At 39.1% G+C, this 22,846-nt stretch overlaps 1 protein-coding gene across 1 annotated transcript in view; it reads right to left on the reverse strand.

Annotated features, from left to right (window-relative positions):
- The window catches only part of DNAH6 (dynein axonemal heavy chain 6), a 482,313-nt gene that overhangs the window by 35,998 nt on the left and 423,469 nt on the right, over window positions 1-22,846 (reverse strand). Inside the window, exons 69-70 of the mRNA XM_053703293.1 lie at window positions 12,390-12,511; window positions 1,146-1,275 (exon numbers count right to left, since the gene is read on the reverse strand). Of these exons, the coding sequence (XP_053559268.1) occupies window positions 1,146-1,275; window positions 12,390-12,511 (252 nt within the window). The remainder of the gene's footprint in view (window positions 1-1,145; window positions 1,276-12,389; window positions 12,512-22,846) is intronic.

The following is a 22,846-nucleotide window of genomic DNA, read 5'->3' on the forward strand; positions in this document are numbered from 1 at the left end:
CCTTCATGGGCGTAAACCACCAGTCAACCACAATGCAGACTTAGAATCATAATACCGCCATGTACCGGAACATAACAAAAACATATTTTCTCCTGAACTGTCCACAGCGTCAGCCAGCCCAATCTAGAGCAACCCCACACAGTATGTCCCAGTGCTTCAAGGCTCATAATAAATGCCAGAGTGTCTGGTTATAAAACGTCCCCACACATTATCTCCAAGCGCCTCTAGGTCATAACACAATGCCAGAGTGTCTGAATAAACTAACTATATCGTTTTTTGTACTCATATCCCAGTGCTTCTGGGTTAGTAAACTGCCAGAGTGTCTGGGTCATTTCACTATCTGTTAAAGGGAGACCTCAATTCTAGTCCCCAATAGCATAGTGCCAGTACAGTTAACCTGAGATATTTTTGTGCCCAGAATAAAAAACTGCACTTACCTCCATGCTGAGGAACAGCATGACAACATCACAGTATCAAGAGGTCCACTCTTCCTCCTGAGGTCCTGTGAAAGTAGAAGGGTCTTAGTTAACATTCTCTAAGACCATACACATAGAAGCAGCATAAGTGTGGGAGGTGCAGTGAAGCTAAAACTCCACTAGTTCCCATAGCCTAAAAGGCTATCACTCCAGATGCTGCCCTATAATAAAATAGTACACTTTGGTACCATTTGAAAATAAAAAAAACTCTTGATTGAAGAATCTAAACTAACAACTCACTTTACCTCTTCCTATCACTAACACAGGCAAAGAGAATGACTGGGTTGGGGGGAGGGGAGGGGAGGAGCTATTTATGCAGCTCTGCTGTGGAGCTCTTTGCCTCCTCCTGCTGACCAGGAGGCAATATCCCATAAGTAAGGATGAAATACGTGGACTCGTCATATCTTGTAAAAGAAAGAGCTGTTTAACTTAGGCCATTTTAAGGGCTATTGGTAGTTTAGTATTAGATTAGGGGGTGTTTTTATTTTGGGTAGGTTTTTTATTTTTATAGTGGTATTAGTTCAGGTTTACATTTTTTATTTTGGATAGCTTTGTTTTTATTTTTAGTAAAATTAGCTTGGGGGTTTGTATATTTTAAACATAGACTACCCTCTGGGCAGGCTTATCGCCTAGTATTCTCATATTTTTATTCACATACAAAAGTGTTACCTGGTAGCTTTGACAAGATAGAAGTTGCCAGTTCGCTGACTATTTCATCATTGCTTTTTCCAGAGCCCCGGGCTGCAGACCTTGGTTGGACATCCAATATTGTATTAATTAAAGTGCTTGTTTCCTTACGCTGCAAAATATATTTAGTATTATTTTAATTGCATTTATTATACCACAACAGCATTATTTGCCAGTATAACTGGATAGCTGCATTTAAAGGGATAGGAAAGTCAAAATTAAACGTGCATGATTTAGACAGAGCAGGTCATTTTAAGACACTTTTAAAATCACTTCTATTTTCAAATGTGCTTCGTTCTCTTGTTATCCCTTGTTGAAAAAGAATACCCACATATCATACACTAGTGGGAGCTAGCTGCTGATTGGTGCATGCACACATTTCTTTCTTGTGATTGGCTAACTAGATGTGTCAGCTTGCTCCCAGTAGTGCAATGCTGTTCTTTCAGCAAAGGATAACAAGAGAATGAAGCATATTCTGATATTAATTTGATATTAAAAGTAAATTGGAAAGTTGTTTAAAATTGTATGTTCTATCCAAATCATGAAAGAAAATGTTGGGGTTTTCTATCCCTTTAAGCATCTATATGTTAAAAAAATTTTTTGAAAGGGATGTTTTATAATTTATTAATCAGTTATGACACATAGTATTTGTTAAGATTTATGAGCTACTGGAAATTGTAAGATTGTAGCTCTATTTTTTTTTTCTTCAGATTTTGAAGTTGATCATAATACAGATCAAAGGATCTACACAAATCCTGGTAGACATTAATGGTGGTTTTCTGCAGAAAATCGTTAGATTAGTTTTTCTAAAGTTTTTCTGATTGACACCTTTATGTATTTTTGCAAATGGTAATACAATATTGCTTGACCATTACACATAATCTGATGCATAGATCACAAACGATAATAATAATAATAAATAAATGCTAATCAGCAAATGTTGATTGTCTCTTCTGATCGCTGCTTGACTTCAAGATTAGATCTCTGTAAGGTTCTGATCTGTAAGGGAATGTTCTTTTAGGGGACATTTACATAAAAATAGCAAATTCCGGGACAAAAAAATAAACAATATGGTGGTCGATGACAATGTATCAGCTAAGGCCTTTTCAGCTCTTTGTCTGGCTAAAAAGGTCACTTTTTAATTTGAACACAATCACAATAGCACTTTGTTTGGCTCTTTACTGCACCAACAATCATGTTTTTGGCTCCTCACTAAAAGAGCTAGTGTTTGGACTTAGGACGCATAAAAACGCGCCCCTATAAAAACCCAGTCACACAGCTGTGATCTTATTTGAACGTCTTATATTCATCTCTTTTCTACTAGACTGTCTCTTTAATGCTGAGGTCCCAGTGGCTTATCTGAAATATGAATTTGCCAATAAGTAAAAGTGGTAACTGGTATTAACGACTAATATGAGTCCAGGAGACTCATATATTTTTTCTTAACAACAAGAAAATTAATACAACTGGATAGTGTTGAAAAAAAGTATTAGATTATAATTTTTGTTCTTCAGAACAGTTTTTTTTTATCTTATGCTCTTTGCTGTGACTAATAAAGGACATAATATAAGATATAAGTTAGCTTTGCCACTTATCAAGCAATCACTGTGCAGCATGTATGAAGGTCAGGTCACTTAATTCCAGGAAAGGCCCTCCAGCCCCTCTGAGAGCCATGGAAGGTTTGCAGATTTAAATTACAGAAAAATCAAACAAAATACATAATGAATGTTTATTGCAATTATTTTTTCATAATTAAACATTTTTATGGGGAATTCAATTTTCAGTTACAAGGACATTAAACACCTTGTTAATGTCATTATGTTTGTAGAAACTGCTTCTATATATATATAGCTGGGTTAGCGTTAAGAAGTCTGGAGTGTACACTTCCACAATTGTCAAAGCTAAATTACATGAAAATGGGGCAAAATGAATAGTATATTGTTAGGTTGTTTTACTACATATAACAAAACATTTTATATAAAAAGCTCAAGGTGTTGACTGCTCTTTTATATGTCCTTTTAATGGCAATTTTGTATTAATCCCAATTTAAATAAATAACATAATTTATGCTTACCAGATAAATTCCTTTCCTTCCAGGCAGGGAGAGTGCACAACTTCATTCCTTACTGTTGGGAAATACAACACCTGGCCACCAGGAGGAGGCAAAGACACCCCAGCCATCCCCCAGTCATTCTGCCGAGGGAACAAAGGAAAAGTAGGAGAAACATCAGGGTATAAAAGGTGCCAGAAGAAATAATATAAAAAGGGAGCCGCCCATCAAAAACATAAATTACGGGTGGGGTCATGGACTCTCCCTGCCATGAAGGAAAGGAATTTATCTGGTAAGCATAAATTATGTTTTCCTTCCATAAGGCAGGGAGATTCCAGGACTTCATTCCTTACTGTTGGGAAAACTATACCCAAGCTACAAAGGACACTGAATGAATAACGGGAGGGAACAGAAAAAAGAGACAAACCCTATTGTGAGGGCACCACAGCCTGCAAAACTTTTCTCCCAAAAGCTGCTTCAGCCGAAGCAAACACATCAAACTAGTAAAATTTAGAAAAAGTTTGAAAGGAGGACCAGGTAGCCGCCTTACAAATCTGATCCAGTGAGGCTTCATTCTTAAAAGCCCAAGAGGAGGCCACTGCTCTAGTGGAATGAGCCATTGTGCTCTCAGGAGGCTGTTGCCCGCTGTCTCATAAGCCAAGTGGATGATACTCCTCAACCAGAAAGATAGGGAAGTCATAGTAGCCTTCTGCCCCTTACACTTCCCCGTATAGATGACAAAGAGAAAGATTGTCTGAATTTTTTAGTAGCCTGAAGATAGAACTTCAAGGCACGAACCACATCTAGATTGTGAAGCAAAGGAAGGAACAACAATTTCTTGCTTAATGTTACGATTCAACACCACCTTAGGGAGGAAACCTAGTTTAGTGCGTAAATCTGCTTTATCAGCAAAAAAAGAAAACAGATAAGGGGAGTCACATTGCAAAGCAGAAATCTCAGAAACTATGCATGCAGAGGCAATAGCTAACAAAAAAATAACCTTCCAAGATAACAATTAAATGTCAACAGAATACATAGGCTCAAATGGAGCCTGCTGCAAAACACTAAGAATAAGATTGAGACTCCAAGGTGGAGCCCCAGATCTAAACACAGGTCTGATCTTAGACAGAGCCTTAACAAAGGACTGCACATTCGGAAGCTCGGCTAATTTTTTGTGCAGTAACACTGACAGGGCCGATATCTGTCCCATTAGGGAACTAGCAGATAAACCCTTCTCCAGTCCATCCTGGAGAAAAGCTAAAATTCTGGCAAACTTAACCTTATGCCAGGAAAAGCCACGCTCTTCACACCAGTACAAGTAAGTCCTCCACACTTTATGGTAGATACGATGAGTAACTGGCTTACAAGCTTGAACCAGAGTGTCGATAACATTCTCAGAAAATCCTTTCTTGGCTAAGACTAAAAATTCAATCTCCACACAGTCAGCCTCAGAGAATCTAGATTTTGATGAATGAAGGGACCCTGTATCAGCAGATCTCTGCGATAAGGTAACCTCCACTGAGGAGATAAGGACATCCTCACCAGATCCACAAACCATGTCCTTCACAGCCACAACTGAGCAATCAGAATCACTGATGCTCCCTCTTGCTTGAAGCGAGCCACCACAAGAGGGAGAAGCGGTAATGGAGGAAAAATATATATGAGTCAGTTCCGTCTGAGGATCCCTCGATTTCGACCCGTACCTCCGTAGTATTGAGGCGGGATGCCATGAGATCTATCTCAGGAGTCCCCCACCCATTGCATATCTCTGCAAACACCTCGGGATGAAGAGACCATTCCCCTGGGTGAAAAGATTGCCTGCTGAGGAAGTCCGCTTCCCAGTTGTCCAAACCCGGAATGTGGATCGCTAACAGCGTACATCTGTGAGTCTACACCCACTCTAGTATCTGAGATACTTGTCTTATCGCCAAGGAACTACTCGTTCCCCCCTGATGGTTGATGTACGCAACCAAGGTTATATTGTCTGATTGGAATCTGATAAACTGGAACGAACCCAGAAGGGGCCAAGCCTTTACGGCATTGAAGATTGCCCGGAGTTCCAAAATATTGATCGGAAGGGAGGACTCCTCCTGAGTCCACAGACCTTGTGCCTTCTTGGCACCCCAAATGGCTCCCCAGCCGGAAAGACTTGCGTTCATATCCACAATCTCCCAGGACAGTCTCAAGAAGCACTACACTGTGCCACTGAGGGTTTCAAGGAGGCCTGGAGGACAAGACATGCATAAGTTAGCTTGAAACATCTCTGATCTGTGAGGAATATTCTCATGGATATGGAGTCTATTATTGTTTCCAGGTAATTCACCCTTGTACTTGGAGTAAGAGAACTCTTTTCGAAGTTTATCTTCCATCCATGAGATGGAAGAAGATTGAGAAGGGACTCCGAATGTTCTTCTACTAGACAAAAAGATGGTGCCTGTACCAAGATATCATCCAGATAAGGTGCTACTGCAATACCTTGTGTTCTGGCAACGGCTAGAAGAGCTCCCAGAACCTTCGAGAATATCCTTGGAGCAGTAGCTAGGCCAAACAGAAGAGCTATGAACTGGAAGTGTTGGTCCACAAAAGCAAACCTCTGGAACTGAAAATGTTCCCTGTGTATCGGGATGTGAAGGTATGCATCCTTCAGGTCTATTGTGGTCATAAACTGTCCTTCCTGAACCAGAGGAAGGATTGACCGAATTGTCTCCATTTTGAAAGAAGGAACACTCAGAAACTTGTTTAGGCACTTTAGGTCCAGAATTGAACGAAAAGTTCCCTCCTTCGTTGGAACCACAAAAAGGTTTGAATAAAACTCCAAACCTCTTTCTGCTGTAGGTACCGGGACAATTACTCCTAAAGAGGAGCGATCCCATACGCAACCTAAGAAGGCAGACCTCTTTTCTGGTCTTATAGATAGACTGGAGAGTAGGAGTCTGCCCCTGGGCGGATGAGACTTGAATCCTATCCTGTATTCTTGAGATACAATATCCAGGATCCAAGGATCCTGTACATCCTGGAACCCATCATCTGAAAAAAGTGACAGTCTGTCCTTACTCGATCCGATCCCAGATCATGATTTGTTCTCGGAGAGGTTTCTTAGTCTGTTTGGACTTATTCCAGGACTGAGCAGGCTTCCAAGTACCCTTGGGCTGCTCAGACTTGGATGAGGATTGCTGTTGTTGTGATTTGTCAGAACAAAAGGAATGAAAATTTGACAATTTCCGTCCCTTAGGCCTATTTTTCTTGTCCTGCAGTAGGAAGGCACCCTTCCCTCTGGTAACCATATAAATAATGGAGTCTAGCCCTGGACCGAATAAAATCTTCCCCTTGAAAGGAAGAGAAAGGAGACTGGATTTAGAAGTCATATCCGCAGACCAAGACTTTGCATTTATGCGAATAATCTGCATATTCGCGTCATAGATGAAAGAGATAGCAATTCTCAGTGCTTTAATTCTATTTTGAATATCCACAAGGGGAGTCTCCACCTCAATGAGCTCTGACAAAGTGTCACACCAATAGGTAGCTGCTCAAGCAACCGCGGCTACAGCTGCCGCCAGTTGAAATAAAAACCCTGTATGTTGAAACATCTTCCTCAGAAAAGTTTCCATTCTCTTATCCATAGGCTCTCTAAAAGAAGAACTATCCTCCAAAGGGATAGTAGTATGCTTAGCCAGCGTAGAGATAGTGCCATCCACCTTAGGGATGGAGCCCCACAAATCTAATAAAAAGTCAGGGACCTGGAATAATTTATTTAAAGTAGATGAGGGGGAAAAAGAAGTTCCTACTCTTTCCCATTCGTTACTAATAATGATCGCCATCTTAACTGGCACAGGAACAGTCAGAGGGACCTTCCTATCTTCATAAACCCTGTCTAATTTAGGGATCTTAGGTTTCTCAGGGAGTGTAGCCTCTGGAACCTCTAGCGTAGACAGAACCTCCTTTAATAAAAAACGCAGATGCTCAATTTTAAATCTAAAAGGAGGGTTCCTCTGCTGAAGGAGGTTTAGAAACTCTAAAGTCACAGAGGATAACTCATCCTCTGATAGCCTGGATATAGTAGCTAAATCCGACAAATATTTAGATGACTCTAGGTCAGGAGAACTATGGTTAACCTTTCTCTTGCGTTTGTTAGAGCGAGGTAAGGAACTCAGGGCCACAGACACCGCCGATTGTAACTGCGCGGTAAAGTCCGCTGGGAATATTGAAGCCTTTGGCTGGGGTGTATTTGCCTCCTCCTGGTGGCCAGGTGTTGTATTTCCCAACAGTAAGAAATTAAGTTGTGGACTCTCTCTGCCTTATGGAAGGATATATATATATATATACAGGGAGTGCAGAATTATTAGGCAAATGAGTATTTTGACCACATCATCCTCTTTATGCATGTTGTCTTACTCCAAGCTGTATAGGCTCGAAAGCCTACTACCAATTAAGCATATTAGGTGATGTGCATCTCTGTAATGAGAAGGGGTGTGGTCTAATGACATCAACACCCTATATCAGGTGTGCATAATTATTAGGCAACTTCCTTTCCTTTGGCAAAATGGGTCAAAAGAAGGACTTGACAGGCTCAGAAAAGTAAAAAATAGTGAGATATCTTGCAGAGGGATGCAGCACTCTTAAAATTGCAAAGCTTCTGAAGCGTGATCATCGAACAATCAAGCGTTTCATTCAAAATAGTCAACAGGGTCGCAAGAAGCGTGTGGAAAAACCAAGGCGCAAAATAACTGCCCATGAACTGAGAAAAGTCAAGCGTGCAGCTGCCAAGATGCCACTTGCCACCAGTTTGGCCATATTTCAGAGCTGCAACATCACTGGAGTGCCCAAAAGCACAAGGTGTGCAATACTCAGAGACATGGCCAAGGTAAGAAAGGCTGAAAGACGACCACCACTGAACAAGACACACAAGCTGAAACGTCAAGACTGGGCCAAGAAATATCTCAAGACTGATTTTTCTAAGGTTTTATGGACTGATGAAATGAGAGTGAGTCTTGATGGGCCAGATGGATGGGCCCGTGGCTGGATTGGTAAAGGGCAGAGAGCTCCAGTCCGACTCAGACGCCAGCAAGGTGGAGGTGGAGTACTGGTTTGGGCTGGTATCATCACAGATGAGCTTGTGGGGTCTTTTCGGGTTGAGGATGGAGTCAAGCTCAACTCCCAGTCCTACTGCCAGTTTCTGGAAGACACCTTCTTCAAGCAGTGGTACAGGAAGAAGTCTGCATCCTTCAAGAAAAACATGATTTTCATGCAGGACAATGCTCCATCACACGCGTCCAAGTACTCCACAGCGTGGCTGGCAAGAAAGGGTATAAAAGAAGAAAATCTAATGACATGGCCTCCTTGGTCACCTGATCTGAACCCCATTGAGAACCTGTGGTCCATCATCAAATGTGAGATTTACAAGGAGGGAAAACAGTACACCTCTCTGAACAGTGTCTGGGAGGCTGTGGTTGCTGCTGCACGCAATGTTGATGGTGAACAGATCAAAACACTGACAGAATCCATGGATGGCAGGCTTTTGAGTGTCCTTGCAAAGAAAGGTGGCTATATTGGTCACTGATTTGTTTTTGTTTTGTTTTTGAATGTCAGAAATGTATATTTGTGAATGTTGAGATGTTATATTGGTTTCACTGGTAAAAATAAATAATTGAAATGGGTATATATTTGTTTTTTGTTAAGTTGCCTAATAATTATGCACAGTAATAGTCACCTGCACACACAGATATCCCCCTAAAATAGCTAAAACTAAAAACAAACTAAAAACTACTTCCAAAAATATTCAGCTTTGATATTAATGAGTTTTTTGGGTTCATTGAGAACATGGTTGTTGTTCAATAATAAAATGAATCCTCAAAAATACAACTTGCCTAATAATTCTGCACTCCCTGTATATATATATATATATATATATATATATATTACATTCATTAAATGGTCCATCTTGCAGGATATAAAGTTTTTGTGCAATAATGTATTTCTATTATTCTAAGGAGTAAAGTATTTTGAATACTAATTCTGGGCTAAGGGGTAGATTTATTAAATGTTGGGTGGACATGATCCGCTGTAGTGGATCATGTCCGTCTGACATTACTAAATGCCGACAGCATACGCTGTATGCATTTAATATTGCACAAGTATTTTTAATGAAATTAGCCGCTAGCCGGGGGTGTCAATAATCCTGATCATATCGGATTGGGATGATTTCAGTCCGCCACCTCAGAGGTGGCGGACAAGTTAAGGAGCAGCGGCCTTACGACTGCTGCTTCTTAACTGATGTTTCTGGCAAACCAGAAAGCTCGCATGTAATCAGCAGCATACGCTGCTTCATAAATCTACCCCTTAATGTCTCATGATTTGGAACTTAAAGGGACATTAAACCGCTGAGTACAACTACAATAGAATGGTTACTACTCACCATGTTATTATTTTTCCTTCCGTACCTGCAGCTCTCACACTGGGCGCCACCATCTTGGAGATTATATTTGTTATGTAACTTCTAAACTGTGCAAACAAACTGCAAAAATGTAACACTTCTAATATGTGAGCCAAATTGAAGTGACAGGTACAGCTATCGAAAAGCAGATGCTTCTCCTATCACAGGATGTAACAATCAGAGAGCTACAAGATGTGGGTGCCCAGTATAAAATCCAGAGAATTTACCAAATGGATTCTGTAATGGGTTAAAATAAGAAAATGGCCTTAACCCCTGGCGCCATTCAGATATAGATCTACGTCATGCGGTACACAGCCCATTTTACTGTGTAACGTAGGTTTATGCCCGACATATTGGAAGCCCAAGTAGTCTCGTTATCAAGTGAAAAACAAAACATTCTGCTTGTGGGCTTCCAGCATCTGCCATATATGGAGCACAATCAGTGCTCTGTTACCATATGAAGGCAGATTGCGTTGGTGCAGGCTGGCGGTGTGGGAGGGAAGATGGGAGACGGGTGAGAGTGAGGGGATGCTACACTAAGGAAAGGGGGGATGTAAGAGAGGGTGGGAGGACACCTACAGAAATAAATAAAGCAATGCAAAAAATGAAATAAATAGCCATAAACTAGATACTGGCAGACAGCTGCCAGTACCTAAGGTGGCGGAGACCATTGTGTGTGTGGGGGGGGGGGCTACAGAGCTATGTGGGAGGGATCAGGGAGAGTAGGGTGCCAGGGGTGGATCCTAAACTGCAGAAATTAGAAAATAAATAAAATAAATTAACTAAAAAATAGTAGCAAACTGTCTACTAGTAACTAAGATGGTGGTAAAGAATGTGGGGGGGGGCTGTTTGGGAGAGATCAGAGAGGTGGGAGGTGTCAAGTGGGAAGCTACTCCTTATGTTGCAATACTATTACCTTTACTAACTAACTAATTAACCCCTTCACTGCTGAGAATTTCAGAAGTGTGGTGCGTAGCTGCAATTAGCAGCCTTCTAATTATCAAAAAACAATGGCAAAGCCATAATGTCTGCTAATTATGAATCTCAGAGAAGCATTTACTATCAGTTCTGTCATAATTGCAGAAGCAGTATGTAAATAGTTTTCAGTGAGAAACCCAAAGTTTGAGAAAACATTTTTTTTTTTTTTATGATCGCATTTTGTGGTTAAATGGTGGCATGAAATATACCAAAATAGGCCTCATTCAATACCTTGGGTTGTGTACTTAAAAAAAGATATAGTTTTGACACGTAAATAAAAACAAAAAAACAAGGCTCTATTTCTGTTTAAATAGAGTGATAGCAAAAATGCGAAAAAGTCTCCTGTATTTTGGGCAAGTTTTTCTCTGGAATTCGCAGTAGCGAAGGGGTTAAAGAGAGCTGCAGGTACAGGAGGAGAAAAACTAGCATGGTGAGTAGTAACACTGCTACTGGAGTTGTACCCAGCGGTTTAATGTCCCCTTAAATCATAACCTTTGTAATATCATAATATGAAATAGAAGACAGTGAAGTCATAATTACTTCTATTATTTAATTTGCTTCCTTCTATTGTTATCCTTTGCTGAAAGGTTTATCTAGAAAAGCTCAGGAGCAGCAAAGAACCTAGGTTCAAGCTGCTGATTGGTGGCTGCATATATTTACTGATTGTCATTGGCTCACTCATGTGTTCAGTTAGAAACCAGTAGTGCATTGCTGCTCCTTCAACAAAAGATACCAAGAGAATGAAGCAAATTTGATAATAGAAGTTAACTGGAAAGTTGTTTAAAATTGTATGTTCTACCTAAATCATAAAATAACATTTTGGGGTTTCATGCCCCTTTAAAGCATTATCTCCTAACAAGAATCTAATGATCTCATAATCTGAGTCTTAAATCATCATCTCCAAACTAAAATCTTATGATATGGAATTCCTCTCTCAATTAAAATCTAACAGACCTAAACCATTATATCCAATCTAAAATCTCATAATTTAGGACTCCAAACTAACATCTCATGATCTGAGACATTATATAGGGAGGTAACCAGTTCTGTCAGAAACAGAGCAGTTCATTGCAGGAGTTCACCCTGAAGCAACCAGATAGATAACAGGGACATTTATCAAACTGTAGATGAACAAGTCCTCAAGCAGAGAACCTGTTCACCTGAAATCTCATTTGCAATGCAGCATCTCTTGTAGAAAATATTAAAGATTGCAAAAAAGCTCTCTTGTGCAATTCCAACCACTGAGCCCGATCAACCAATTTAGCAAAAAGCAGAACCTGCTAATCGCCCTGAATGAGCACCACAATGTTCCAAAAGCAGTGAATGCAATTTGATCAATTTGCCCTTTAGTACATCATTTAGATATAGAGGCAGCTAGATTGGTTTGTAATAAATATTATCCAAACCAAAATTCAAGAGGAGACGAGGTGTGCAGGTTCAGTAAATGTAGGTAAGCTTCTAAATAAAGCCAAGTAATTTTGATATGTAAAATCCCTTTGAGCAAATTAATGTATCCTGCTGTGCAAATGAATTTGGATTGATAATAAAAACCTCCACAATACTAAACTAAACTAACACAATAATGAAAATCTGCACATTAGCAGTGAAATATTTTAAGAGTGGTTAGATATACAACAGAAGCTACTGCCTATTATCTGTGTTTAACAGACTATTATGATTAAATCTGGGTTTTTTTTCCCTTGAAGCAATGTAGCAAATTTGTGTCTTGCACAATTTAAATACAGCAAGCGTATATAAACTCACAAACCTGGAAAGCTAAATTGGCATTTTCATGCATTCCAAAGATTTCTGGGTCATCGGTCAAGGGCAGGTTTTCAATATAGTCTTTGTAATATTGCAGTTTCTCAGCATCTGGACTGAAGTATATACCTAAATTGCGTTTGGAAAAAAAAAAAAAAGAGAAATACATAGTTCATTGGTAATTGCGCAAACCGTGTATAAAAGCAAAATAAAATCAAGTCTGCTGAAGTTCTGTTAAATTGTAAGCCTGTTAGGTAATATTTTCTGTAATGAAATTGCTTTTCACATATTGGAGAAATAAAGGAATGGAATTATTATGGCTGCTCAATTTTTTTCTTCTATATCTATAATACATGTGACCCAGAATTCAGAGAATGGTATTATAGAAAACATTAACTTCTGCTGTTTTGCATTTCTGAATGTTATACCATTCAGCTGTAACACTTGTAATTCAGTACATTTACTTGACCAGTATGAATAATGCATTTTAAATGACTAGGTATTTTGAGTACATTTTACTCAAGTAGGCATTTTAGTTATATGCATTACGAAAGCAATTTGGAGATGTAACCAGTTAGGTGTTTAATAATTCAGAGTACAATTTAATGTGTGGTATTACTGCTTGAGAAATTCAAACTTCATCTTCAGAGGTATGTGAAATGGTGTCTACAAAAATGATTAATTTATTAAGTAAGATCAGCGGAGAAAAGTAAGTTTAAAGGGACATGAAACCCAAAATGTTTCTTTCGTGATTCAGATAGAGCATGTCATTTTAAACAACTTTCCAAATTACTTTGACTATGTAATTTGCTTCATTCTCTTAGTATCCTTTGTTGAAGATCATACCTAGGTAGGCTCAAGTGCAACTATGTATTACTGGGAGCTAGCTGGTGATTGGTGGTTGCACACAAATGCTTCTTGTCTTTGGCTTCAACAAAGGATATTAATAGAATAAAGAAAATTTGAAAATTGAATTGGAAAATTGTTTCAAATGGTATGCTCTATCTGAACCCTGAAAGAAAAATAATGGATTGCATGTCCCTTTAAGATTCATGTTTATAAAAAAAGTTTTAACTTTGTTCACAATACTAAAGAACATGAAATCCAATTTGTTTATGATTCAATTTAAACAACTTTCTAATGATCTTCTATTATAAAATGTGCTTCATTCACTTGGTATCCTTTGTTGAAGGAACAGCTATACACTACTGGGAGCTAGCTGAATACATCTGTTAAAAAAATTAAAAGAGGCATTTATCTGCAGCCAGCTAGCTCCCAGTAATGCATTGCCTACCTGGGTATGCTTTTCAACTAAGGATACCAAGAGAATTAAGCAAATTTGATAATAGAAGCAAATTGGAAATGTGTTTAAAATCCCATGCTCTATCTGAATCATGAAATAAATGTTCAAGTCCATTTAATTACCATATTGTACTTGGAACTAAAGGGACATGGAAGTGATTAACTAACTTGTAATTCATTTTAGGGAACAACTAAAGGCATTTTGAAAGAAAAAAAAAGTTGTATGTTAAAATGTTGCATTTATTTTAATTGAACTTACTACTTTCGCAAGATTGTCTCTGCCCCTCTCATGTTTTCATTGTAGGTTTGGAGTAATACAGCCAATCAGCCAGTGACGTGCTGTCATAGGAGGCAGGTTAGGCAGCGCCTCACCTGTCCTATGTGTGTAATTAAACCATTTAATACATTTTAATGATAAAAAAAAAAAAAAAAAAAAAAATTGTAGTTATTGGTGACCACCCACCCCCCGCCACCCACACAGCTATCCTATTCTGAATAATTTTGCGTGTCCAAAAATGTATTCTCAAATACATACACATTGCAAAAGTAGGTAGAGGCTGTGAGCCCTTCCGTTGCGCAATATGATTGTATTTGTTCGTATGGGCCGCTAGAGTGCCACCCAGTGGCGAATAAGCTTTAATGTCTCCTCTTCGCGGCCCATACCGCTCCCTATAGAGGCTGGTCTATAGCAGCCTCGGGAGTCCTGCCTGCCCCCTCAGTCAATCAGCGGTCCCAGTCTCTGACAGTGAGTGACTTCAGTCAGTGGGTGGGACTGGTGCGGCGGGCGGGATATGACCAGGAGGGCTAGGGGCATCATTTATTACAGGGGGGCTGGGAGCATCATTCTATTGCAGGGGGGCTGGGGGCATCATTTATTGCAGGGGGCTGGGGGCATCATTTATGGCTGGGTGCATCATTTCATTGCAGGGGGGCTGGGGGAATCATTTATTGCTGAGGCCTGGGGCATAATTTATTACAGGGGGCTGGGAGCTTCATTTTATTGCAGCAGAGCTGGGGGCATCATTTATTGCAGTGGGGCTGGGGGCATAATTTATGGCTGGGGGCATCATTTTATTGCAAGGGGGCTGGGGGAATCATTTATTGCAGGGGGACTGGGGGCATCATTTTATTGCAGGTAGGCTGGGGGATTCATTTATTGCTGGGGCTTAATTTATTACAGGGGGGCTGGGAGCATCATTTTATTGCAGCAGGGCTGGGGGCATCATTTTATTGCAGGGGGCATCATTTATGTCTGGGGGCATCGTTTTATTGCAGGGGGGCTGGGAGAATCATTTATTGCTGGGGGCTGGGGGCATAACTTGTTACAGGGGGGCTGGGGGCATCATTTATTGCAGGGGGACTGGGGCATAATTTATGGCTGGGGGCATCCTTTTATTGCAGGAGGGCTTAAGGAATCATTTTTTGCAGGGGGACTGGGGGCATCATTTATGGCTGGGGGCATCATTTTATTGCAGGGGGAGCTGGGGGAATCATTTATTGCAGGTGGGCTGGGGGCATTATATATGGCTGTGGGCATCATTTTATTGCAGGGGGGCTGATTATAGACAGGGAGAAGTTGTCTCCACATAGCCCAGCTCAGAACTAGCAAAAATGCACGGATTGCAGTGAAGCTATCTACAAAAAGGGGATTGACCCCAACAACAATTATACTGTGCTATGCAATACTGGCACTAAAAAGTCAGAGCTGAACTAAGTGGTATAAGACTCAATAATGGAACGGCAAAAGCCTGACAATTAATGACAAATATATAATCCCATAAATTCTCAAATAGCGGTCTCACACGCACAGACAACGCCGTGCATTTTTGCTAGTTCTGAGCTGGGCTATGTGGAGACAACTTATCCCTGTCTATAATTGATCCTTCGAGTCTCACACAAACAGTACATATTACTTTTACTCTAAGTTTTAAATGTTTGTCATTACATATATTCTATGTGGTACACATTACCATTTTATCAGCATATAAGTAAAAGTTATGTTTTATTTTATATCCAGTGTCTGGCCTTGACCAGATCACAGATATTTTTGTTGTTCTCTTATAGCAGCAATTCTTTGAGTGCTGAGGTACTGTCAACTTTTTCTCTTGTTCATTCCTCTGTGTTGTAAATAATGCTAATTGCCCTTGTGCAACCTGTTAAATTATTTGTATATTTAATCTACATCTATTGGGTTCATATATGGGCTTGTTTGGGCATATCATAGCAACTGCCTCACCAGTCTCTGACCTCACCACACGTCACTGCAATCAGCTGCCATTTTGCTTATTATGAGAGCAAAGATATTGTAGGGGTGCATTAGGACACCATTATAATTATGCTGCTGCTTTGTTTACTTAGATTACAACAGTTTGACCTTGCAAAAATTGTAACTTAAAGTAAAATATAAACATATTTTAACTCCTTGAGTGCTAACGACGGCTCTGAGCTGTCGCTAGCACTCTCCCTTGAGGAAGATCTAGATGCTCCCACCCACTCCTACATCGGCGACCGGGGCTTCACGTTTTGTGCGGAGATGTCACGTGCAATGACGTGATGACATCACCGCACAACTTTATAAAAAAATCACAATAAGTATAGGGAAAGGGGGCATGCTGCTTAGAAGCCTGTATCTCAGACATCTAAGCAGCTACAGACCCCCAAGACCCACCGTTGGAAAGCTAATCGCCTAACCTTTCCAATCAGCTTAGCACCCAGGTGGGAAAGTACTGAGCACTCAAAAAAGACAAGCTTCTACTTGATCACTATAAGAAAATAGTACTAAAGTACTAACATTAATTACTTCCATGTAACTGATGAAAATGGGGAGATAAGTTACAAAATACAAATAACAGTTATAGACATTCCTTGAATATTTAATAACAAGAAAACAAAGAAAATTTGATAACAGAAGTAAACTGGAAAGTTGTTTAAAATTCTATGCTCTATCTGAATCATGAAAGAAAAGATTAGGGTTTTATGTCCCTTTAAGGGCCGAATTGTCCTGAATGCCCCTGTTTCCGCACAAGCCTTCAGGCTCGCCGGAAACAGGAGATAACAGGACTTAAAACCGCTGCTCCTTAACTCGTACGCCTCCTCTAAGGCTGCGGACATCAATCTGATTGACACCCCTGCTAGCGGCCGATTGGCCACAAATCTACAGGGGGCAGCATTGCACAAGCATTTGACCAGAACTGCTTGTGCAATGTTAAATGCCGACAGCATACGCTGTCGGCATTCAGCGATGTCGGGCGGACATGATCAGCTACAGCAGATCATGTACGTCCGACTGTTAATAAATCGGCCCCATTGTGTGAGACAATTGCAACAGTTATATATGTGCAGCCATCTATCAGCAACTAGCTCTCAGTTATGCATCGCTTCTCCTGAGCCTACCTAGGTATAATTTTCATCAAAGGATACCAAGAGAGCTAAGCAAATTAGATAACAGAAGTACATTGGAAAGTTGTTTAAAATTATGGGCAAAATTACAAGTGGAGCATATTTAACTCTCTCACTTGAGTTTTAACTGTGCTAGAAGTAAGCTTTTTATGCTCGTCGGGTTGCGCTCATATTATGAGTTGAAAGTAAACCGTTTCGTTCTCATGCTAGCCTGACGAGAGCACAAAGCCAAAGTTAGAATATTGCGTGCGTGTTCACGTATTCCCACATATAAGTCAATGGAGCAAAAAAGTGGAAAAAACTAACACCCTACTCTTGTGCAAACCTGATTGCATATTCTTATGTGTGCTAGCCTGATACAGTATGAAAATATGAATATTTCACATTGCAGTGTTCTTCACATAACAGGATACGTTTTATTTATTCATAAATAAATCTTTCTATAGCTGATTTTTTTTGGTACAATATATATTTATACATATATATATATATATATATATATATAATATATATATATATATATATATATATATATATATATACATACACACACATGATTATATATAGGTATAGATATATACAGATATATATATATAGGAATATCTATTTATAAATACTTAGAACATATTCTGCCATGTGCAGAACATTGGAATATCAAATATTTACAGTAAATACATAGTTAAAACCTTTATTGATAAATGAATATCGCATAAATATGCTTTTACATGTTTTCATCTTCTTAACTACAAAGGGCCGCAATGCACTTCATTATATATATACATATGTATTTATGTGTTTATATGTGTATATTAGTGATGTCGCGAATAGTTCGCCGGCGAATAGTTCCCGGTGAACATAGCTTGTTCGCGTTCGCCGCGGCGGGCGAACATATGCGATGTTCGATCCGCCCCCTATTCGTCATCATTGAGTAATACTTTGACCCTGTACCTCACAGTCAGAAGACACATTTCAGCCAATCAGCAGCAGACCCTCCCTCCCAGACCCTCCTACCTCCTGGACAGCATCCATTTTAGATTCATTTGGAAGCTGCATTCTTAGTGAGAGGAGGGACAGTGTAGCTGCTGCTGATTTAATAGGGAAATCGATAGCTAGGCTAGTGTATTCAGTGTCCACTACAGTCCTGAAGGACTCATCTGATCTCTGCTGTAAGGACAGCACCCCAAAAAGCCCTTTTTAGGGCTAGAACATCAGTCTGCTTTTTTTTTTTTTTCATGTGTAATCTAATTGCAGTTGCCTGCCAGCGTGTGTGTCAGGCTCACAGCGTATACTGTGCCCACTTGCCCAGTGCCACCACTCATATCTGGTGTAACAGTATATTTAAAAAAAACAACACTTATTTGACTGTGTTAAATAATAGCAGTCAGTTTCCTTCACACGTGTGCGTTTCAGTGCCTGCCTGCCAGGGCACAGTGTCACCCCAGTGCAACTCATATCTGGTGAAACAGTAGTGTATATTTAAAAAAAAAAAAAACTTTTTTGACTGTGTTAAATAATAGCAGTCAGTTTCCTTCCCACGTGTGCGTTTCAGTGCCTGCCTGCCAGGGCACAGTGTCACCCCAGTGCAACTCATATCTGGTGTAACAGTAGTGTAGATTTAAAAAAAAAACACTTTTTTGACTGTGTTAAATAATAGCAGTCAGTTTCCTTCACACGTGTGCGTTTCAGTGCCTGCCTGCCAGGGCACAGTGTCACCCCAGTGCAACTCCTATCTGGTGTAACAGTAGTGTAGATTTAAAAAAATGGGGAGTTTGCGGTTGTGCAAATGGACTGTTTGCGGTTATTTGCAGTGCGTTAAAGGGACAGTCTAGGCCAAAATAAACTTTCATGATTCAGATAGAGCATGAATTTTAAACAATTTTCCAATTTACTTTTATCACCGATTTTGCTTTGTTCTCTTGGTATTCTTAGTTGAAAGCTTAACCTAGGAGGTTCATATGCTAATTTCTTAGACCTTGAAGCCCACCTCTTTCAGATTGCATTTTAACAGTTTTTCACCATTAGAGGGTGTTAGTTCACGTATTTCATATAGATAACACTGTGCTCGTGCACGAGAAGTTATCTGGGAGCAGGCACTGATTGGCTAGACTGCAAGTCTGTCAAAAGAACTGAAAAAAGGGGCAGTTTGCAGAGGCTTAGATACAAGATAATCACAGAGGTTAAAAGTATATTATTATAAATGTGTTAGTTATGCAAAACTGGGAAATGGGTAATAAAGGGATTATCTATCTTTTAAAAAAATAACAATTCTGGTGTACACTGTCCCTTTAAACGGGGAGTTTGGTCTGTCACTGTGAAGCGGGCGTAACCCTTACACTACCTGATCGATACAACATCATACCTGATGTTTTAAAGCACTTTATTCCAAACAATTTAGGAATGTTAGGTGATTTATGCCCTTTATGGATTAAAACCAGACTCTGCATCAACTATGTAATTTTCCATGGGAGTTTTGCCATGGATCCCCCTCCGGCATGCCACAGTCCAGGTGTTAGTCCCCTTGAAACAACTTTTCCATCACTATTGTGGCCAGAAAGAGTCCCTGTGGGTTTTAAAATTCGCCTGCCTATTGAAGTCTATGGCGGTTCGCCCGTTCGCGAACAGTTGCGGAAGTTCGCGTTCGCCGTTCGCGAACGCAAAATTTTAGGTTTGCGACATCACTAGTGTATATATGTCTGTAAATACATATATACACATATAAATACATATGTACACATATATAGACACACACAGTATATATATATACACACACACACACACACACACACATATTTAGACATGTATATGTATGTATCTCAATGTTAAAGCCCTTTGCCTGCTTTTTTTTTTCTAACACCTAAGCCCTCATATCTTTGAGCCGTTATAACTCTAGTGTGAAATATTTTTATTTTTTTTATAATTTTTATTAGATTGTGTTATGAATGTAACTATTCTTTGCTCTGTATTTTTGATGTGTTTTGTGATACTTTTTTGTTTCGCAAAACAGTTAACCAGTGCTCTGAGGACACGGTAATCATTCTAGCGTAAATTGTGATTGCTCTCAAGCGATCGAGTTTACTTTCAATTCGTAACACCAGCAGTAAGCCCAACGAGCACAAACAACCGTGACAAACCCCATACCGCTTGAGTGCAAATGTTTGCGCTACACTCGTAACCTGGCCCTTTATGTTCTATATGAATTACAAAATAAACATTTTTGGTTTCATGTTCCTTTAAATTTCATTAAATAGATTGTAAGTTCCAACAGGAATAGGGCCCTCAATTCCCCCTGTATTTGTTTGTAAAATGTTGTCTTTTATCGTATTGTTTCTCCATTGTACTGTTATCCTTGTACCCATGGACAGCGCTGCGGAATCTGTTGGAGCTTTATAAATAAAGAATAATAATAATAATAGTCTTTAATATTTGGTCTTATTAAGTATGTAAAATAATAAAAAGAAATATTTAAAAATTTGTGTCCTAGAGAAAATGTCTAATATAGTGCTTTTGTCTTATGAGGGTTTTGTGCAATGGGACTTATGTTATATCAGACTTTTGTTCATGAACTCTTGAAGATGACTAGAACCAGGAATTAAATCAAGCTTTTTTGAAATAAAAAAATATGTGGCAACTTAAATATAAGGTTTACATAATTATAAATAAACTGACAATTCCCATAAAATATCAAATACAATATATGAAATAATTGAAGAAGCATACTACCTCTCCACAAGAAGGAAGAGGTTTGACTAGACCATAAGCCAATTTTTTTTTTTTTTTTTTAAGGAAAACCTTTCTAAAGTACTAAAAGTGGACTTTGGGGCCCATTTATCAAGCCATTTATCAAGGACCGTGTTTCCGGCTCCATAACCTGCTCCATAACCTGTCCGCCTGAGGAGGCGGACAGAGATTGTGTGAAATCAACCTGATCGAATACGATCGGGTTGACACCCCCTGCTAGCGCCCGATTGGCCGCAAATCTGCAGGGGCGGCGTTACACCAGCAGTTCACAAGAGTTGCTGGTGCAATGCTGAATGTGGAGAGCGTATTGCTCTCCGCATTCAGCGATGTCTGTCGGACCTGATCTGCTGATCGTATCATGTCTGAAGACTCGCCAGAAACAGGGGCCATCAAGCTCCTTACGGAACTTGATAACTAGAGGCCTTGATGATTTCTTTACCTGATGTTAACAATTGAAACCTTTTTTTCCAGCTGTTAATATCAACAATAAGCACAACAGTGAACTAGAGGTATATAAGTTCCTTTTATACATAACAAAGTATGTAAAGTCAATGCTCATATCAAATTAGCTTACATTTTGCATTGACTGGGCATGCTTGAACACATATTTATAGATTACTCTAGACTCCCTAACAGGCCAGATTTTGAGGATACATGAACTGAAGTACAGGTGAAATAACCAGCTGATTAGTAAACATAGTTATTTTACCTGCTCTCACACAAGGTAATCCTAAAAATCTGGCCTGTTGGGGAGGCCTGAGAACAGGTTTGAAAATCATTGCTCTAGAAACACTGTATTTATACAGAACTGTTACATAAATACTTATGAATAACTTAATTTTTATTACATAACAATGAAAAGGCATCTCCGTATCATTAAAGGGACACTGAACCCAATTTTTTTCTTTCATGATTCAGATAGAGCATGCAATTTTAAGCAACTTTCTAATTTACTCTTATTATCAATTTTTCTTTGTTCTCTTGCTATCTTTATTTGAAAAAGAAGACATCTAAGATTTTTTTGGTTCAGGACAGCACTTTTTTATTGGTGGATGAATGTATCCACCAATCAGCAAGGACAACCCAGGTTGTTCATCAAAAATGGTCCGGCATCTAAACTTACATTCTTGCATTTCAAATTAAGAAAATTTGATAATAGGAGTAAATTAGAAAGTTGCTTAAAATGTCATGCTCTATCTGAATCACGAAAGAAAAAAATTGGATTCAGTGTCCCTTTAAGTCTACATAATTAATTGCCTGTTCTAGTAATCAGAAATAATGTTCTTTTTATAATTGTCCCCTTTCTTTCATTTGAAGTCAGAAAATTATTGAAAGGCAAAATCCCTGTAATTTATTAAACAAGTTAAAAACTTTAATGGGCTACTAATAACTGAATTAATCTCAAAATGTCATCTCTGCATTATAGATCTAAAATCTTTTTTTTCACTTTAGCAATTAAAAATGACATCTATATTCTGTACTAGTTAGATATATGGAGTGTGGGCTACTGCGGAACCTCAAACATTTAAAGAAAGTAATTTTATCAAGGACTAAAGTGATAAAAATGATAAAATGGCTTAAAGGGGCAGTAAACACTGTTGATATTTTTATATAAAATGTTTAGCTATGCATAATGAAACAACTTTGCAATATATTTAAATTATTTATTTTGCACCCTTTTAATGTAATTTAGCTCTGAAAATTGAGCAATTTCTAATACTCAGAACATGAAATGCACCTACTGGCTTCTCAAAGCTAACTCTGATACATATCTGTCCCTAATTGGCTTTAACTGATGACAACTGTAAATAAATGCATTTTTTTAATTAACTTTATGACCTTGGCCAGCCTGGTAGATGGAGATTGGCTATTGAAAAATAATTGTAGAAAAAAAGTTGTTAATTTGTAGAGATCTGCATTGAGCAGTTTCGTTGACTGCCAAATGCGGAAGTAGGGGGCTATTTTCGGAATTCAGCTCTTTTCGGAGCCAAATATCCTATTGTGCAAGTTACACAATGGTTTTCC

This window comes from Bombina bombina, chromosome 2, assembly GCF_027579735.1.
Source record: "Bombina bombina isolate aBomBom1 chromosome 2, aBomBom1.pri, whole genome shotgun sequence".
Classification (NCBI taxonomy): domain Eukaryota; kingdom Metazoa; phylum Chordata; class Amphibia; order Anura; family Bombinatoridae; genus Bombina; species Bombina bombina.